This window comes from Nothoprocta perdicaria, unplaced genomic scaffold (genome assembly GCF_003342845.1).
Source record: "Nothoprocta perdicaria isolate Ctin4 unplaced genomic scaffold, notPer1 scaffold_165, whole genome shotgun sequence".
Classification (NCBI taxonomy): Eukaryota; Metazoa; Chordata; class Aves; order Tinamiformes; family Tinamidae; genus Nothoprocta; species Nothoprocta perdicaria.
This window is the reverse complement of record NW_020454816.1, coordinates 233,121-250,947: the sequence shown is the minus strand read 5'-3', so window position 1 is coordinate 250,947 and position 17,827 is coordinate 233,121. Positions and strand designations below refer to the sequence as shown.

The window sequence follows — 17,827 nt, the reverse complement described above, 5'->3', positions numbered from 1 at the left end:
ATTTCTCCCATGCAGGACAAGAGTTGTAGGCTCAGCTGAGCTAGGTTTTGCCACAGAGCAATCACTGACCTTCTGGGAACAGGTTTGCACATGCAAAGGCTTCCTAAAATGCAGGGGCTCATTATAAAGCCTAATTGGCAGCAAGCTTCTCCCTTCACACAGACTCACAGAGTGGTTGAGGTTGGAAGGGACCTCAAGAGATCATCTAGTCCAACCCTCCTCGCTATCTCAGTGATCTACAGGAGGCCTGAAGAGCAGGGTGCTGGCTTGTCCCTCCAGCACGTGCCTGGGGCACCTACAAAGTGTTTAAGGGCTGGGGCCAGGGGAAAAGGGAAATTGGTTCTTGGGCTGATCTTGTGCCTCTGCAAGGCTGGAACCTGCAGCCTGGGTACGGAGGAGACCCTCTGGCTGTGACCACACAGTGCTGGGGAGGAGCATGGGGCTCTGCTTCTCCAGGCTTGGCATGGCACGGGAGACAGCCACTTTGACGTGACCACCCTGGTAAACCCTGTTCTTTCTTCTTCTTCTTCCTTTACAAGCCCAGCTTCTAGTGGAAACAGACACTTTTGGCAGTCAAGTCCGGATCAAAGGGAAAGAGACGGACTTCTACCTGTGCATGAACAGGAAAGGCAAGCTAGTGGGGAAGGTAAGTGTTTCCTATTAATCCATTTGTAACCCGAGTGTTACCTTTTGCAGCCTCCGCAGGTCCCTGATGATGTGTTCGAGCTTGGCCTGACAGCCTCAAATGAGAAGCAGGACCAAGGGCACGGGGCATTTCCAAGGCGGTCCGGCCCGCCAGTCCTGCATCCCTTGAGAGAAATGTAACAGCATTTGGGGCAAAATTTATATAAAAAGAGAGGGTCCCCAAAGTGGTACGTGCTAGGGAGGTAGCAACGTGGTGCTCATGGTGAGCCGGGGTATAGGGTGGCAAAGCTAATACTGGGATCTGAGCATCTTACCAGGGCTGGGCCTCACGGTTCTAGCATTACAGGAGTATTTTATTACTTTGGATCCCCGCACAATGGAAGCATGTAACAAATTACAGCATGTTCGCCCGTGCAGCTTAACTTCTTTGCTGAAGTCATATTTTTTATGCCTTAACTTGTTTTTGTAACTCAGGCGGGTTTTTCTGTGTTGCTGGCGAAGCCAGGGGCTTAGCAAGCGGGCAGGAGGGGGCTCAAAGCTAAAAGAGCGCCAGGCGCCCGTAGGAGGCCCCTTCCCCGCTGCCCACGCGTTGCGCCGCCAGGAATGAAAACCTGGCAGCGCTGCGGCTGTGAAACAGGGAAGCCGAGTTGTGTTTCGAGCCCACGGAGCGGGAGCAGGGAGGGCAGAAAGGCATAAGGTGGAAATCAGCGGTGCTGCTCAAGCGCCGCTTGCTTTTGGGGTCCCAAGGGTGATGCGCAGCGTGGAGCATCCCTGTTTCCGCACCGCTCTTCCTTGCAAGGAGGGTGGTGCTYGGATCTGGTCTGTGTTTGCCCTCTCTGTGCAGCACTGGCCTCTCGGGATGCTGCTTCCCATCTGTGGCAATTCGGGAATCGTTTGGGAAAGCCAAACCTGAGCAGTGCCAACCCCTGCGCCCTGCACTGCTATTACCTGCTCCGAAGGAGACGTCGTTTGCTCTCGGATGAGCAAATGAGCCCTTTCGCTGGACCCGGAGCGCTCAGGATGCGGATGGATGCCTTTGAAAATTGCTCTCAACACGTCTAATATCTGGCCCCTGATTGCTTTATGCCTTAGCTTTCCATCCTTGAAATGCGATAATAGCAGCTCCCCTCCTCTTAGCGATGTTATGAGGATGAATATGTTAATGTTTATGAGGTGCTGAGAGCACGAGAGCGCAGCGGCAGCGGCCGAATTAGTCGGGATAAAGCGAGCATAAAACGTTACTGCTTCCCTTAATAGCGCTTGCCCCAGCGTGGTGGATCACTAATGGTGTGCAGCAGCGAGCCGTGTCCTCCGCTCCTCCGGGCTGCTTTTCACCATGTCCAGCATCTTTTGGCAAGACCCATCCTGTCATTTGTCCCACTCGGGAAAAGGCCGGACGATCCTTCAGCCCATCACCCTTCCTGACGCGTAAAGCTTTTGTTTTCTTCTTCTTTCTTCTTTCCCAATGTGCTTTTTATAACATAAAGTTGGCAAACTATTTCTTATTTAAAAAAAAAAAAAAACAAGAAAATCTTTTTTTTTTCCCCCCCCCATGTAAATATCCCACGTGAGCCTTCCCACCCCAGACTGCTGACAAGTTCATAAAGCAGCCGACCTGAGCAGGAGGGGGTACTGAGCGCCGCGCTTGGAAGGAAAATGTTCCAGACGCGTTGCCCGTATTAACAGCTTCTCATGAGCAAGAAAGAAAATAATAGCATGTCTTCTTGATACCAAAGAGTGTGGTTTTAATTAGTATCAGAATTTCAACTTTTTTTTTTCTTTGTGGCAAGCGTTCGAGGGGAATGCTTTTTGGGCTGCATGCTCTAAACAGCTAGTAAACCCCAAGGAAAACATTAGATAAAAGTTACGCCTGGGCTTATACAAATATCGAAGTTCAGTTTGGGGGTGGAGGGGAAWGCAACCCATAAACCGACTGTTTCACGGTTGCCCCGGTATGTTCATTTGGCAACAGAGGAGCCATGGGACGAAAGTGGTTCTTTTTCTCTGCTCATTTCCTATTGCCTTACACTGCATAATCCCCAACAATACCGGCATGTGCCATCTGGCTTTGTTCTCCTCCTCAGTCAGCGTTTTTTGGATCCCCCCCAGCTGAAAAACCTGCTTTAAATTTAGTGCTTTTTTTAAAAAAAAAAAAAATTTATTTCCCATAATCACCTACAAAGGGTATTACGGACCCGAGCAGGTTGTTGTTGCTCTCGACTGGAACATCTGATGACTGTGACTGCTCCAAAAACTGGGCTCCGTCCCCACCTTGGAGCTAGCTGAGTTACAAGCAAATGCACCAATCCATATGGTTCACAAGAGCAGCCTTTGGGGATTTTGTTTTGTTCTGCTTATTTTATTTTTTCTTAATGTTTGAGAGCAGCTGTGCCAGCTTTTCTGAGTTGCAGCCATCTATAGAGCTTTCTCAGGAGCCTGTGCTGTGCTGGTGTTTTTTGGTATTGTGTTAAAGAAGGTGCAAGGAAGATCTCCATTTATTTATTTATTTTCCTCTTCTGACTGTTCTTTTTTTTTTTTTTTTTGCCTCTGGCTTTTTGGTGTCTCTGTTTTGTATGTCCTGACTCTTCCGATTTTGGACCAGCCTTTTCTATGGACCAGTGGCCTTTATGGTGAAGTTTTATTTCATAAGAAATATGAAAATTCAAAAGAGGGATAGTAGACATTTTTGTTGAAAAACCTTGTTTTTTTTAATTACTGTTTATTAAACTCAGACTTTCTGTCAACACTGGGGAGATGAGGACTCAGCCCTCTCTTCCGTTTCATGTGAAAACACTTTTGTTCTAGGTCGTTAGTGCTCCTACACCATCTCTTAAGCTATTTCATGCTAGTAATTCCTCCTAATAGTGTGATTTCCATATTGAACAGGASCATTTTCAGATATGCTTCACCTGGTGCTCACACGTGCTCTCCCAATCTACCTCCTCAATCTGTAGTTTCTTATGTGTAGACATGCGAGAGTGTTGATGGCAAAGGACGTGATGTGACTTTTCATATAGAACACAGGGACTCTGAATATTTGCAATAATTTAATGTTAGGGGAGGTCAGGAGATACTGGTGTCTTTGGAGGAGCTCTGCATTTCTGACTGCGGTTCTCCTGGGGGTCCTTTGGTGGCTTTTCTCTCTGCCTCTCTCATCTCATGCGTTGAGATAATGATGCCAATAAGGCAGGGCCTGCACCTTTGCAAAAGGCTGCCAAGGAGAAGTCTTTTAAGCCTCTGCAGTGGGGAAGAGCAGGCAGGGATGGGAGCAGGTGGCTGTTAATTAGCTTGGCCACCTCTAACTGCTCTGGTGGCACCTGCCCTTACAGGAAATTTGYGCTATCTAGAGGAGCAGGACGTTGCAGAGGTTTCCTTTCCCTTTCCTTGCCCCTCTCCTGTCCCTCTCACCAGGAGAGGGTTTGYGAGAAGTCATTGATCTGTTTGAAGACTTAGACTTAAAGACTTCCTATAGGGAAGGGCGTCTCATGATCGGATTCCCCGTCTGCCTCATGTAACATGCATGCTTAGAAGGCCCCAGGTCGCTGGTAGTTTCTTCTGAAAGATTGATTGGTGGGAATGCAAAAGACTTGAGATGAATGGGGAAGGAACTAAGCATACTTCTAATTTACTTTCTGAAATTGCTTCAGAAGCAGTTCCACTGCTGGTTGACCTTATCTGGACTGTGCCTTGTCAGATCCATAGGTAACRTTGTCTCCTGCCCGTTATTCCTTTCATTTTGAATACAGCTCCTCCTTGCAGTAAACACAGAACACTTCGGGATCCCTTCCTGGAGGGAGAAGCAGGTGCTCGGTGATGGAGCTTTCTTCTCCWTGGGGTCAGGGCTCTTGGTGTGGAGCAGTTTGGACAATGTGGTGCCTGTCATTTGGGTTGTGCTGTGGTCCCGTGTGATGCTGTTCCACACAGTGTGGCTGCAATCTTGATTCTGTGAATCTTTAGCAAACTCCCACCCCCAGGAGCTGGGGTGATTTCTCATTCTGAGGTAGACTTTGACTATCCAGAAACAGGAGCAGAGTTTGATAAGCTGTGTGTCGGTTCCAGGTGTCATCCCCTGCCAGGTTATTCTCATAAAGGACAGTGGAGRTTGAACTTGTGAAGTATGAGGAAAGCCAGTTACTTTTCCAAGGTCACTGCTATGGCCAAGCTTGGATCCCTCTATTTGATTTGATTTTGGCTTGCTTCACTGTAAATTAGACACAACTGTCTGATTTAAAATAAAAAGTGCACTGCATGTCAGATCTGAAATCAAACGTGAGCAAGGATCCCGCTAATATAGATTCACTGCATTCATATTTGCCTTTGTCGTGCATCCCTTGACAAAACCCTTGGGATTTAGCCCAGTGGGACTCATGAGCAGGTGTGTAAGCAGGGCTCCTTACTCTGGATTTTGCCTCCCTTTTAGGAACAGAGCCTGRGAAGGACAGGAATATATTTCGTGCCCACAAGGGGTGGAAGGAGTAAAGTCGTGTCCCCAGAAATCTTGTCTCATTTGCATCAGTTCAGCTCCTCAAACTTCAAGCTGAAGAGCACATAATACTCTAAAATATGTGTTTTCCCACCAAATCCGTATGTCGCTATGTCACTTTTAGATTTCTTTAAAATGCCCTCAGTGAGGACATGTGTAAACACTTTCAGAAAATCATTATAATATATATGTCTTATTTCAAAGGAAAAAAAGGCTTTTGAATGACTTGATCTTAATACGAATACTGGGGCAAACGCTTCTCCCTAGAAGACAGGGAGCCCCGGCCACTTGAGGTGGCTGGAGCATGGCAGCCCCATCATGCTGGTACCAGTTTACGTGGCTAGACCTGCCTCAGAAACGGAGGATTATTTCTGGTGTGATAACTGCTTCCCAAGCCAATGTATTTCTTAAATGTTACCAGAAAGTTGCTAATACCATATGGCAAGGCACTCTGTATTTTTGCAGGACAACAAACAAATTGTTGCTAGATGCCAGACTGCTCTGGCAGAGCTTTATCACTGATTCCTGCCAGCAGTAGCCTTCAGGGGATAGTAATAATTTGGGGCTGTTTACATTACAGCCTTAAAATAGGGGTTTTCTTGAAGCGTGTGTGTGTGTTTAGTCAGGAAAGTTGGCTAAAAAGAAACCCTCTGATGGCATCAAAGAGCCAAGGCGCTTGTTACGACTCATGAATGCAGGCTTGGTCCTGTGTAATACCTCTGGCCTTGCAAGGACAGGAGTGTCTTGGGTTACACCAGCCCCAGGTTGCTCAGTGGTAGCTCTGCAGATTCCCCCTTGGACACAGAGTCTTCCTGAGGTGAGAAAATACGGGAGGGCTCTCCAAAACACACTAGTTTTGGTGCATGTGGAGCAGCCAAAGGTTCTCCATTTTGGTTGACTTTGGTGATCAAGACCGAGGGCAAGCATTTTTGAAAGTCTACCCTTGAACCTCTGCTGGGGTGAAACCAGAGTGTTTCTGTAAAACCAGGGAGCAGCTGGAGGAGGAGGAGGAGGAGGAGACAGCAGCTGGTACCGCTCTTCCCTGGTGAACCCCAAGCCTGGTTCCTGACGCAGGTGGGGCAGCGCCCCACTGACCCAACACACTGTGAAGACGTGGGCACATGGRCTAGGGCACTCTGCCAACGGCAGCTCTGCATACCTAGGTTTGTCATTTGAGGTCTCGATGCCATAGATGAGGTTTCACGCTCCTCAGCTTGTATATTTGAAGCCCTGCCCAACTGCATTTTGGATTTGGGGCAAAACTCTGTATTTTACAGGGTTTTGATGCTTATCCAGATTTTTTTTTCTCCTCCTGAGCTGCGTGGTGTTAGGGTTGCTTGAAGGGGCTTATAAAATCTCACAGTTTCTGGGCTGACTGTTGCACTTGCGGGACCAGAGCTTGGTAGAGTGTCAGGTTTAATCGCTCGCATGTTGCAAATCTCTCTGTGACGCATTGGCTCATAACTCTTCTGACTTGGCATCTCACGTGAAAACAAAACCTGACGTGGTTTTTGCTGGATTTCGCTCATCTTGGTTTGAACTGCAGTGTGGTTCTTCAGCTATGGCAGAAACGCTGCTTTTTTAAAGCAAACTGTTGCTGAGTTTTCGCTCCCCTTGGGTTTGCCTTCCATTTTAGGCAGCTAAATAAACACCTCCGAAAGAAGGGAGATCCGAACATCTGTGAACCTTGTCATGCTCGGAATATGGATCTAATCTGAAATCAACCTCAGTTAYCCAAAAGTCTTGACCCAAGGCCCTTGGACTGCGAGGGTCTTAAAAACAATAAGAAAAATGATATTTCTTCCAATTGAGCTATTAATCTTCTGCATTCACTTATTAATCCTGACCCATCGCTGGGTCARGGGGAACGTTGTGTGCAATCTCTGGGGAATGTTGGTGGCATCCCAGCTTTGCAGAGCTCCAGTGGGACGGCGYGAGCACCCTGGGCTTGCACGAAAGCCGGGCTCAGGCGGGAGCGCTGATTTCCTTGCACGGGGCTCAGCAGGAGGCCACCAAATGCCCAGCGCTCCCTGGTCTTTCCTGGAAATCTCACCCGGAGCAGCACACGCCGGGTAACGATTCCCAAGAAGCCGTTTATGGTGAAGCCTAATGAATCTACTTCCCAGTGTTTACGGCATTGCGGCGGCTTTGGCTCCAAAGCCAAGAGCTGTAGGTGCTGCAGTGGCTCCTTCCAAGCGGTCGGAGTCTGTGCGAGCTAACTGGAGCTTTGCAGCGTTAATATTTGCTGTTAGCAATGGGCCTTGTCCTGCTCCTGTGTTTTTGACTGTTTACAGSAGAGTTTTGCATAGAGGTTCCCTGGAGGTGGAAAGGAGAGGGGGGGAAAAATGACATAAACACAGGGGCTCATTTCTATGGGGAAAAAAGTTTAGATTTATTTATTTTTATTTATTTATTTATTTTTGTGATGCTGTGGGCTAGGAGACAGCTGATGTTGGTGTTGCAGGGAGATGAAAACTGAAGGTCATTCCAAAGATCCCTATGCTCAAAAGAGGGAGAGCAGTTTTGTGGATATGGATAAATGTGGAAAAACAACAGAGCTTGAGAAGAAAAGATAGGAGAGCTTGCACCAGGGAATGGGGTAGCTAGGAAATATGGAGGTGCTTGAGCTGATGCTCTGTGCCTACTTGGGATGGAGGATGAGGAGGTGGAAGAAACTGTCTCTTAGGGAGATAACACCTCTCTTTCTTAAATAAATGTGWCCTTAGTTCTTGAGGAAGAGATGGTGACCTCAGTCTGTGTATTTCTAGATGCTCAGGTTCTGAAGGGTTTTTCATCTGAAAGACTGTAGTATTCATGGCACTGAATGGAGAAAGGAAAAGCAGCTTATCCTTAGGCGACTAGTGTACATATTCCCTCTGCCATTCACTCTTTTGTTACTGAATGTTTAATCAACCATTTCAGAGGACTAGTTACCGTATTGATGTAGTTGTGGTTTGATTTGGATTTAGCGGCTTTACCAGGTAGGAGACTCACGTTGTTGGTTTGATATCAGCTAAGCTCTTATAGCAATAATGGGGATGTTTAAGGGCTGTGCTAAGCTGTTGTGGACTACCTCAAGTTTGTGTGGTCTTCCAAGCACCCAAGACTGATAGACATCTCCCAGGACCACCAAGGACCAAAGGTTTCCACTTCAACCAAGCTGGGGGTAGAGGAGTTGTGACATGAGCTGTGTGTCCTGCAAGCAGGACATCCTCGGGTGTCCTGAGGGAATATCTGATGTCCTCAGGGAATATCTGAGATGGGACTGAGACTCCACACTTTGTTTCACAGGACAGCCCAGGTGGTTCAGAGGTGCTAGTAGTCCCATATAGGAAATAGTTGTATCTATGAATATCACCAGTTATCTTAGGTTTCTTAGTACAGCCAGAGTGCTCCAAGTCAAATGTTTGCTCAAAGATAAAACAAAAGATGCCTTTTGACAACCACTTATCCTGTTATTTTAAAGATAAATTTCTTCATTATATGGATTTATGTTAGGGAATTTCTGGCTCTCTATCTCTGGGCTATATCTGGTCACCAGTGACTTGTGTAACAAGCATACAGATACCTTGGGATTTTTCTTCAGCAAACTTCATGTTTCCTTTGGCTGTTCTTAAGAAGAATCAATTATCTCTGTCAAATTGAAGTTTTGYAAAGTCTAGGTTCACTCTGAAGCCCAAACTTGTATGCTTAACCTTTAAAGCTTTATCTTCCTCCATGACTGGAACCTGGATATCCTCTTCCAGAGGAGAGCTGCCTTGATTTTCAGAACTACATGAGAATTTAATCCTTTCTGTGATCAAGGAATGAGCTTCACCACAAGGCTGCTAACATGCTGTCCCTTGTGTTTCATGGTGTTTGCAGCTGCGTGTTGCACTGGAGCTCCAGTAGTGCAGAKGGGAGGCTTCCTCTTTGGGCCTCATCCCATCCCAGTGCAGGTGCAGAATTCCTGTTCAAGGCAAGCTTTATCTTTGCAGCGCTAGGAGAATGCTCCAGGAAAAGCTGTTTTGACCTGGTCACACAGAAATAATTCAGTTCCCTAAGGTCAAATGGTAATTAAAATTATTGGGAGGGAATGATCAGCTGAGCACTGACCTTGTCTCATGCTCTTTGGGTGGAGAGGGTGTGTTGCATGCATCTCATGTGGACGCTTGAATGAAGATGAATTACATTGCATTTTTTTCAGACCCTCTTATCTTCCAGTTCAATTTTTCTTGATATCAAGCCTTTCCAAGTTGGGGGTCAAGTTTTTTTAAAATGTTGCTTTAGAAATTTTTGTTTGCTTGTTTTTTTTTAAACTGCAGCAAGGAATCAAGTAATGCAATGCTGTCTTTCTTGAGTGGATGTAGYTGAGAGTCCACCTGAATGTACATCTGCTGCTCATGGACTGTTTCTGCTTGACTCTCAAGTGTGTTTTGCATGGGAAGTGAGAACAGAGGCTAATTTTGAAGGGAAGAACAAAACTGATGATCTAACTTTGCAGAAGCTAACTTGTTTGATATGGTCCTTATTATAGTTTATACCTATATTAAAAATATATTTATATGCTTAAATATATATTTTGACCTGGACATTTTCTTGCATTATTTTGGGTAAATGTAAAGTAAGGTACTATATTTTCATGAAGGAGGGCAAATCTTGCATGTCTTACATTTGTGGTACACAGAAATAAGCTTGTTGTTCCTAGGCTGGAGTGATCCTTGATGACTATTTTCTATGGATGGCACCTTGATTTCACCACAGAATTCTCTTTTTCTTAGTGATATAATGTGGCACAAGGAGCTAACACTACTGTGCAGACAGCCAGTCTTATGTATGGTCTTAAGTAGTAGYCACCCTAATTTAAACTTGTCCCAGGGAAACTGAAGTCATTAGAAGAATGACAGTTGAATGAGACTTTACTAGTTTAAAATAATTGAAAAAGTCTGTGCRTGTTTATGTGTAATATAAATAAGCTTAGGATTGGCTTGTAGACCTTGCAGCCCAGGTTGGCAACTTAGGYTGGCAACAGACCTGTTGCCAAATCAACACCTGTGCTCATTGCCTAGACCTGATGTTTTATATAAAATMTTTTTATTAATTTTTATGTCAYGTCACAGGTCCCTATATAATAAATGTAAGCTTACTTAAAATAGGCTGCTATTCTTAGTAATCTTTTGTAGAAAGTTTAGSACTAGTGTGTGTAATCTCAATGGAGGCTAAAAATGACTGTGCAGATAATGGTAGATGTCATGAAATGATAAAGCGCATCCGAAACCTGCACACGGTTTCAAAGCTCCCCAAGTAATAGGGGAGCTCAATTCATATGGCAGCAAGCCCAAAGTATGTAACATGAATTAAAATTTCCTCAATTTTTTGAAATTTGAATTCAGTTTTGAATTTCATTTAATCAAATTTACATCTGTATAGATGGCTCTATTTGTAGGTATGTTCCTTCCTTTCATCTCGCTAACAATAAGCTTGGCTGTGAGGCAGGCAGCTCCGGGAACGCCAAAGCCTTGTGTGGTTGAGCASCACAACTACTAGTCTGATCTTTGTGCTTTTGTATCCTCTCCAGTGAGATGCTGCAACTCCAGGGTATTATGAGGATTAGTGACTATATRTGGGTTAGAAATGTGAAAATGTGATTTTTTTTGAATGAAAGGAAATAACAATATAAAATTGCATCAGCCTAGAAACCCTCTCGCCTCTCTCCTCAGTTCTCCCAGTTTCTGCTGGGTCCTGCAGCGCGAGAGCTGCGGATGCTTCGGGCATACAGCACCTGGGCAGCCCGCGGTGCTGTAGAACAGTATTTTCCATCCTATGTGYGCTAAAGACTCTGCCCATGCTTGGCAGGGAGCTGCAACCAACCACTGCATGTGGGCAAAAAGGTGCAAAATTGGTTCCCACGGGGCCTCCTGGTGCAGGTGCCCCCCCTCTCCAAAGCATCTTCCCTCCTGGACTCGTCTTGCTCCCTGCTGCTTTACGCCTGCGCTCCGCTGGCCCGGGTGCTTAGCTGATGCTTAGCTGACCTCGCTGGTGCGCTGCAGACGCTTGCATCGAGCCGCCCACTGAGGCTCCGGAGCCTTCTCCTTGGAGGGCCGTGCCGGGTCAGAGGCCGGCGAGCAGGAGGAAGCGCCTGGGGCAGAGGCACTTAGGGATGCAGCCTCCCTCATTCCCAGTGCTGCGCGTGGGAGCCGAGTGTGCCTTTGGGTCAAGAGGTGTCTTTTGCGGCCAGGATAAATGCCGGCAATCCAGGAGCAGCAGCATTAGGCAGGGGAGCCGCCCCGGCCTCGCGCGAGAGGCCGCMTCTTGCTGCAGCAAAGGGACCTCTTGGAGACGCAGAGAAACCTTTCAGCTGCGAGGCGTCTCCGGCCACAGCCGCTCTTAGCGGGGCCGCTGGCGCGCGCTCTTTGTTGCCGCAGGAGCCCAGCGAAGGCTGGATTTGCGGGTGCCCACTGAGCCAGATTTGTGAAGCCTAAATGAGAAAACCTGCCCCAGCCTCCCTTTCCCATAAAAAAAGCCGCTCAGGTGGCTTAGTGTTCCYGGCTAATGGGGAGGAGGAGGAGGAGGCAGTGGTGGCGGCTGCACCTGCTGGTGCTTTGGCTCCGGCTGGTGGCACAGAGGCTCCCGGGTTTCCCTCGGAGCAGCAAGCTGTTCGCGGCAGCAGCGGCTCGCTCCGCGCTCCCGCTCCAACAACAAAGAGCCCTTTGATCCTTTCCGTTTGGAGAACTTGAAACACGAAAGCAAACCTGCAATAGGACCAAGTTGGGCCATAAAAAAAAAAAAAAAAAAAAAAAAAAAAAAAAGAAGAAGAAGGAAAGAAAAGAAAAAGAGAGTGTGAGCAAGCATAGGAGAGAAGAGCACCAAAGAGCTCCAGCGTGTAATTGTAGAAGCAGCAAATGCTTTGGCACTTAATTCCACTTTAGTGTCAGTTCAGCGTGTTTTGTGTGTAATATTGCAGGGGCAGTCGCCAAATGCTCTGTGCAAACAATCCGGTGCTCCACTTTGGGGAACTGGTGGCACTCGGAGCCTCGGCGGCTCCTGTGGCCCTGCTGCCCCCGCTGGCACGTGGGATGGAGGTGGCCCATGGCGTGTGAGCAGCTCTGTGCCAGACACGCATGTCCCCTTCTGGAGACGGAGCCTGCCCCCGTGTCCCCTTCTGGAGACGGAGCCTGCCCCCGTGTCGCCTTCTGGAGATGGAGCCTGCCCCCGTGTCCCCTTCTGGAGATGCCCCACTGGAAGGATGGTGCTTTATGGCACCTGGATCACACAGTCTCTGTGTTTGCCCTCTGCAGCCCCACTTTCTTGCAGCTCTTTGCTCAGCTCCTAGCAATATGTAAAAATAGGCTCTGAATTACTCCCTTGGGAAGAACTGAGGTCTCAGGAGAGACATTTCTTTCCTTTCTCTGCCTGGAGGTGCATGTTGGTGTCCTTGTCGTGCGACCGTGGTTCTGTCCCGATCTTGGAGCCCTTTCTTGCTGCAAGCTGAGATCATTCCTGCAGTCCCGATGGACTGGGCAAGCTCAGGGTGCTCCTGCAGCCTTCATCCTCTTGGCTCACCTAGTGATTACGGGTGACATCTAGGTGCTGTTATCTGCTTGGCTTAAAGACAAAACGGGAGGCATTGCTTGGAAGCAGTGCCTATTTCTGGATGGGAGGGAGAGTAGATGTAAAACCTTCTGCTTATTTATTTTTGCGAGTCTTAGAAACTCAGCAGCAGCCTGCGATGGCTATGGACAGTCATGTTTGAGGTGTATGCATCAAGGAAGCTTGGAAGGAATGATGGCCGTGTTGCAGCTGTGAAGAATTGCTCTGAGCTGTGCTCAAAATGGGCCAAAAAACTATGGTGTAGGGGACAGACCTTATATTTGGCACAGGTACACCCTTCTCCAAGAGCAGTGTGAGGCAAGTTGTCCCATCAGTGGTCTTGCTTGCACCCAYTGGTGATGTCCAGCCTTCACTGGAAATGCAGGAGGTGATCTATTAAAGAGACTTTGGAGCACAACTGGACTCTTGTTTCCCAAATGCCACAGCAAGTGTGTCATCCTCCAGCTCTCCGTGCCCAGCGGGTGGGTGACTGTGTGCAATGCACAGCAGTGCAACCTGCCCTGTCCACCTTCGGAGARGACCAAAGTAGCCCTGGAGCCATCTGATAGGAGGACATGTTGTGGGGATGGTACTTGCAAAATGCTGCCTGTTCCTAATTCAGGCTGCCCGGGGGCAAGACTGCAGCTGTAGCTTTGCAGGTGGAGTTTATTTCTCTCTTTTACTTGTTCTGAGTCCTAGTGCAATTCAGCACCCTTGTGTTGCAAAGTCCTTGTCTCAGTCCCGTTCCATGGGACTGGTTGGGAGCTGGGACAGCAGGTAGTCCTCCCACACTGCCCACCCAGGCTGCTCCTGCTGCCTCCCATGCTTTCAGGTATTCCCGTTTATTTTACAGAATGGTTTCCAACTGTAAAAGTCTGTGTTTGGAAGGGYGCTTGCTGTGCGAGGTGCATCCTGACAGCTAAGTATGTACGAAATGTAGCTTGGCAGCGGCCCATGGCTGACGTCTGCAGGAGAGGGAGCGACCTYGTATCGGTGGCAAAGCTTTGTGCTAAAATCCCTTGGGAAAACATGAGCAGGGAGTAGAGGTATCTTCCTTATGTTAGGAAAGCCAAGTGCCTTCCTTGGCTTGGGGAGGGTCGTATCCCTTGTCTCGTCCGTCCTTCTCCCCCGTGGAGGGCAGAGGAGAGGATGGACCCAATGAGTCGTTTTGCTGTTGCTATTAAATAGGAATACGATCAGACCTTGAGCAAATGGCACCCGGTGGAAACGAGGAAACGTTTAGAAGTTATTGACGTAAACTGCACTTTCCCCTAACAGACCATCCGGGGTCCAGCTCTCCACGGTGTAGGTAACGAGTGCGAATGATTTATGTTCTGCTGGGCTTTCTAGCAGATGCTATAAAACCATGCTGCAAGTATCTGAAAATCATTTGTCTGTCTCTGACATGTCTTAGCACGTGCAGGAATGCTCTGTTTGGGGAAGAGCGAGGTCCTTATCCTGATTTATCTCGAAGTACTTGTAAATGTTGCTGTAATTTCATGTTATCAAGTCGTTTAGCTCTTCCTCTTCCAGAACCAAGTTATTTTATCTCATGCGCCTTGTTTACTTCAAATTAGCCCTGAGGTTGGCCTGGAGTTGCACCTTGTTATTCCTACACCTCCTGTCTCCGTCTTAGGCTCTGTCGGCGGATTTGAAGGTATAAGCAAACACTTTTTGTTATTAATAGAATAACTTCCCCCTCCTACACACACTTTTTCTTTTAATTCCAGTCTTCGTTTTCCATGAGAACCTGACATTGCAGTGCAAGCGGAAACCTCCCAAATGGCACAAAAATGCCTAAATTCTCCTAGCAACAAGGCCATGGCTCGGGTCCAGGCCCATTCTGCAAGCGTGGGGGAAATGACCGTTCCAATTACCTGCTACCCTGCAGTACAAATTTGGTCGGCTCATCAGCACCTGGGTTTGGGTGGATTTGAAACCCAGCCATGGTATTGTTTAAAAATTCTCCATTTATTGGTGAAAGGTCTGTAGTGGGCTGAGCCCTGAGAAACCTGGGGCGGTTTTTATGGCCTCGCATTGAAACCTGGAGGAACCCTGCAGTGTCAACTGATTTCCCCCTTCCCCACTCATGTGGCTTTGATCAAACCCAGGGCTCAGAGAACGACCCCCCCAGGAACCGAGACCCCTCGGCTCTGCCCGCTCCTGCCCTTCATTAAAGCGCTCGAGAGCCTCAAATTGCGGGCGCTGAAGCAAGGAGCTTTGTGCCTACGCAGCGATGGAGCCTGCCAGTCCTACGGCTTCGCCCCTGGGCGCTGGGAATGGCGTGTTTGGGGAGGAAAGAGGCGGCCTGGTGCCTTTTTCCAAGGATTTTACCAGGCGGTAGTGCTTTGTTTCGCTGTTGCAGAGTCAGTGCCGTGGCCTCCGGCCTCTAAATGAGGCTCTAAACAGCCTCTCTGATGGGGCAGTGTGTGAATGCCGCAGGCCTGGCCTYACTGGTTCGAGCTGGAGGCCCAGGCAGCGTCAGGCCGTGGTTTGGGAGGCTGGGGATGAGGCCTGTGGCACGTGTGGGTTGTGCCGGCATCGCGGTGCCCGGTGGTTCTCGTCCCACGGTCACCTCTGTAGCTGCTCTGCAGGTTTTGGGGGATCCACGAGGCTGCGGCGGCTCCCCCGGCCCTGCTCCGGCCCTGCCTATGCGTGGGCTCTCCAGCCCTACCCTGCTCCGCTGGGATTTTGCAGGGCTTTCTAGAAGGGCTTTTACACAAGAGCCGGGCTTGGCCAGGCCTGAGTTCAGTGGGGTTCTCCTGGCCTCACTAGCTCTGCCTAGAGCGGAGCTGACAGTAAATGTAAATGTAAATAGAGGCCTGCAGTGCCCTAAAACCCAGTGTTTTTCTTAGGTGGAGGTTGGACTAGACTGATGCTCTACTGGAAATCTTTCTTCTGGCCTGGCTAAGCAGTAGATTAAATGTGGCACAGTGCTCCATATCGTGCTCCATAAAGCACCCAGAGCTGCACCCGTGTCCAGGTGCCACAGACCCACATCTCTTCCTTGCCCTCTCCTGGTGCACGGGAGGCCCTGGGCCTGCAGTGCGGGACTGGTAACTTGGCGGTCAAATGCAGAATGCGTTTCCTGGCAGGAGGCTGCCGGTGAGGAGAGGTTGCCCAGTGCCTGGCCCAGCCTCAGCGGGCCCTTGAGTGATCCTGCAGCTTCCTCCTGTGCTGCTCAGTGAGGAGCCCGGGGGCTCCAACAGGTCCACATCCCCTCTTGTGCCTTCTCTGAGCTTGGGAGCTTTGACCCAAAGTTGTTTTGCTGCAATATCCACCCCATCAGCACCTGCAGGGCTGATGCAGGTGGCCCTGACGTGAGTGGAGATGGGTTCCCTGCTCCCTGTGTGAGGAGGAGCATTGTGTGGAGATGTGCTCTCCTATGCTGGGGCCTTTGGGTGCCTGATTTTAGGCCAACATTGAGAGATAGGGAAGGGGGAAGCATCGTTTCTCCTCTAACACCATCGAGTCTCCTTTAAACAATGAGCAGCTCCCCAAAAAGCAGAGGCTTGAGCCTATGCAGGATCTTTGGTGCTTACGTTGCCACCTGAAGCCACAGAGCTCCTGTTCCTAAAGCCCTGGCTGGGCTCAGTCCCAGGGACCCTCCAGGAGGCTCGAGATCCTTAGCACCCATGGGTGCTCCCAGGCCCCTGCCTGAGGGAGGATGTTGCCAGAGCACCCTGTTGACTTGGACTGAGGCTTGAAACGGTCTAAASAGGGGTTGGAGATAAGGCCTGCAAGGTGACTCCTCCTGGTCACCAGGCCCAAAGGTGTGTTTGAAAAATTATCAGAAATAGTGATAGAAGTGGAAAGGTTGTGTTTGGCTTACTGATGATTTTTCTTCCATTTCAAATATGATGCTTCCTTGGAACAAATTCACAGCACCCTCCTTCCTAGTGGAAAATGCAAGCCAAACATTTTGCTTTCCTTGCCRTTGATGGAGCTGGGCACCTAGTCTTGCTTAGCATTGAAAAATCTTTCTCTCCTTGGATAGGAGTGCATGGGGAAAGAAAAGGTTGAATGATGCTCTTGCACTTTTCTTATCATTTCTGTTTCAGCTGATGTTTCTATCTGCTTCTATTAAGATCTGAGAACCAACAGCCAGGTCCAGATGTGATGATTTTATTTATGCCAAGTTGAGTTTTTGCCATTGGGGTAACACTTCAATAATCTTTTCCCCTCCTTTTTCAGCCTGATGGCACCAGCAAGGAGTGTGTCTTCATTGAAAAAGTCCTCGAAAACAACTATACGGCACTGATGTCAGCAAAGTATTCAGGCTGGTATGTGGGATTCACCAAAAAAGGAAGGCCACGGAAAGGGCCCAAGACCCGGGAAAACCAGCAAGATGTGCATTTTATGAAGAGGTACCCAAAGGGTCAAGTGGAGATACAGAAACCTTTCAAGTACACAACAGTCACCAAGAGGACTAAGAGAATACGACCCACCAACCCCAGTTAAAAATAGACAAAAACAGTGTCACAATAATAAACCACAAAAAACTGCACCAGAGGAATATTTTTACATTAAAAATAAGGAAGAAGCTCTATTTTTGTACATTGTGTTTAAAAAAAAATAAAAATAAAAAAATTAATAAAAGACTAGATGACAAACGCTGGGGAAAAGCTGTTAGGGATTTATTGTGACTTGAAAAAAAAAACAAAACGAACTGCTCTATTTAAATTGACTTCTTGTTGTTGATGACACACAGGTGCTTATTTCTCTTTTTGGAAAGGACAACTTTTCAAGCATATCCCCAGAGGAAAAAGTAATTATTAAAAATAAAAAAAAAAAAAWAAAACCAAAGAAAACCAAAGTTCTTTCCCAAAGTTACTGAGACCCTGCCCTGAAACGTGCCAGTTTTTGCAGTAATCTATTTATTGTCTGCTGCAAGCTGGACCGAGACAAGATGGTGTGTGCCGCAGTGATTGAGTTTCCGTGGAGTTCTCAACGCATCGATCTTCTGTAACCTTTTTGACGACATAAGGTGTCACGGCTCTGTGATCCTGCATTATGCTCAGTTCTGGAGAATGCTGCTAAATACATTCAMGTGACTACAAAATGACCTAGTACACCAATGATAAGGGAATATTTTAAAACCAGCTATATTATATATATTATATATATATA

At 47.9% G+C, this 17,827-nt stretch overlaps 1 protein-coding gene across 1 annotated transcript in view; it reads left to right on the top strand.

The window, feature by feature from the left end:
• FGF18 (fibroblast growth factor 18) overlaps positions 1-17,262 on the top strand; it is a 58,253-nt gene extending 40,991 nt beyond the window's left edge. The window contains exons 3-4 of the mRNA XM_026035695.1: positions 540-646; positions 16,892-17,262. Of these exons, the coding sequence (XP_025891480.1) occupies positions 540-646; positions 16,892-17,158 (374 nt within the window). The 3' untranslated portion in view covers positions 17,159-17,262. The remainder of the gene's footprint in view (positions 1-539; positions 647-16,891) is intronic.
• The last annotated feature ends 565 nt before the right edge of the window (positions 17,263-17,827 follow it).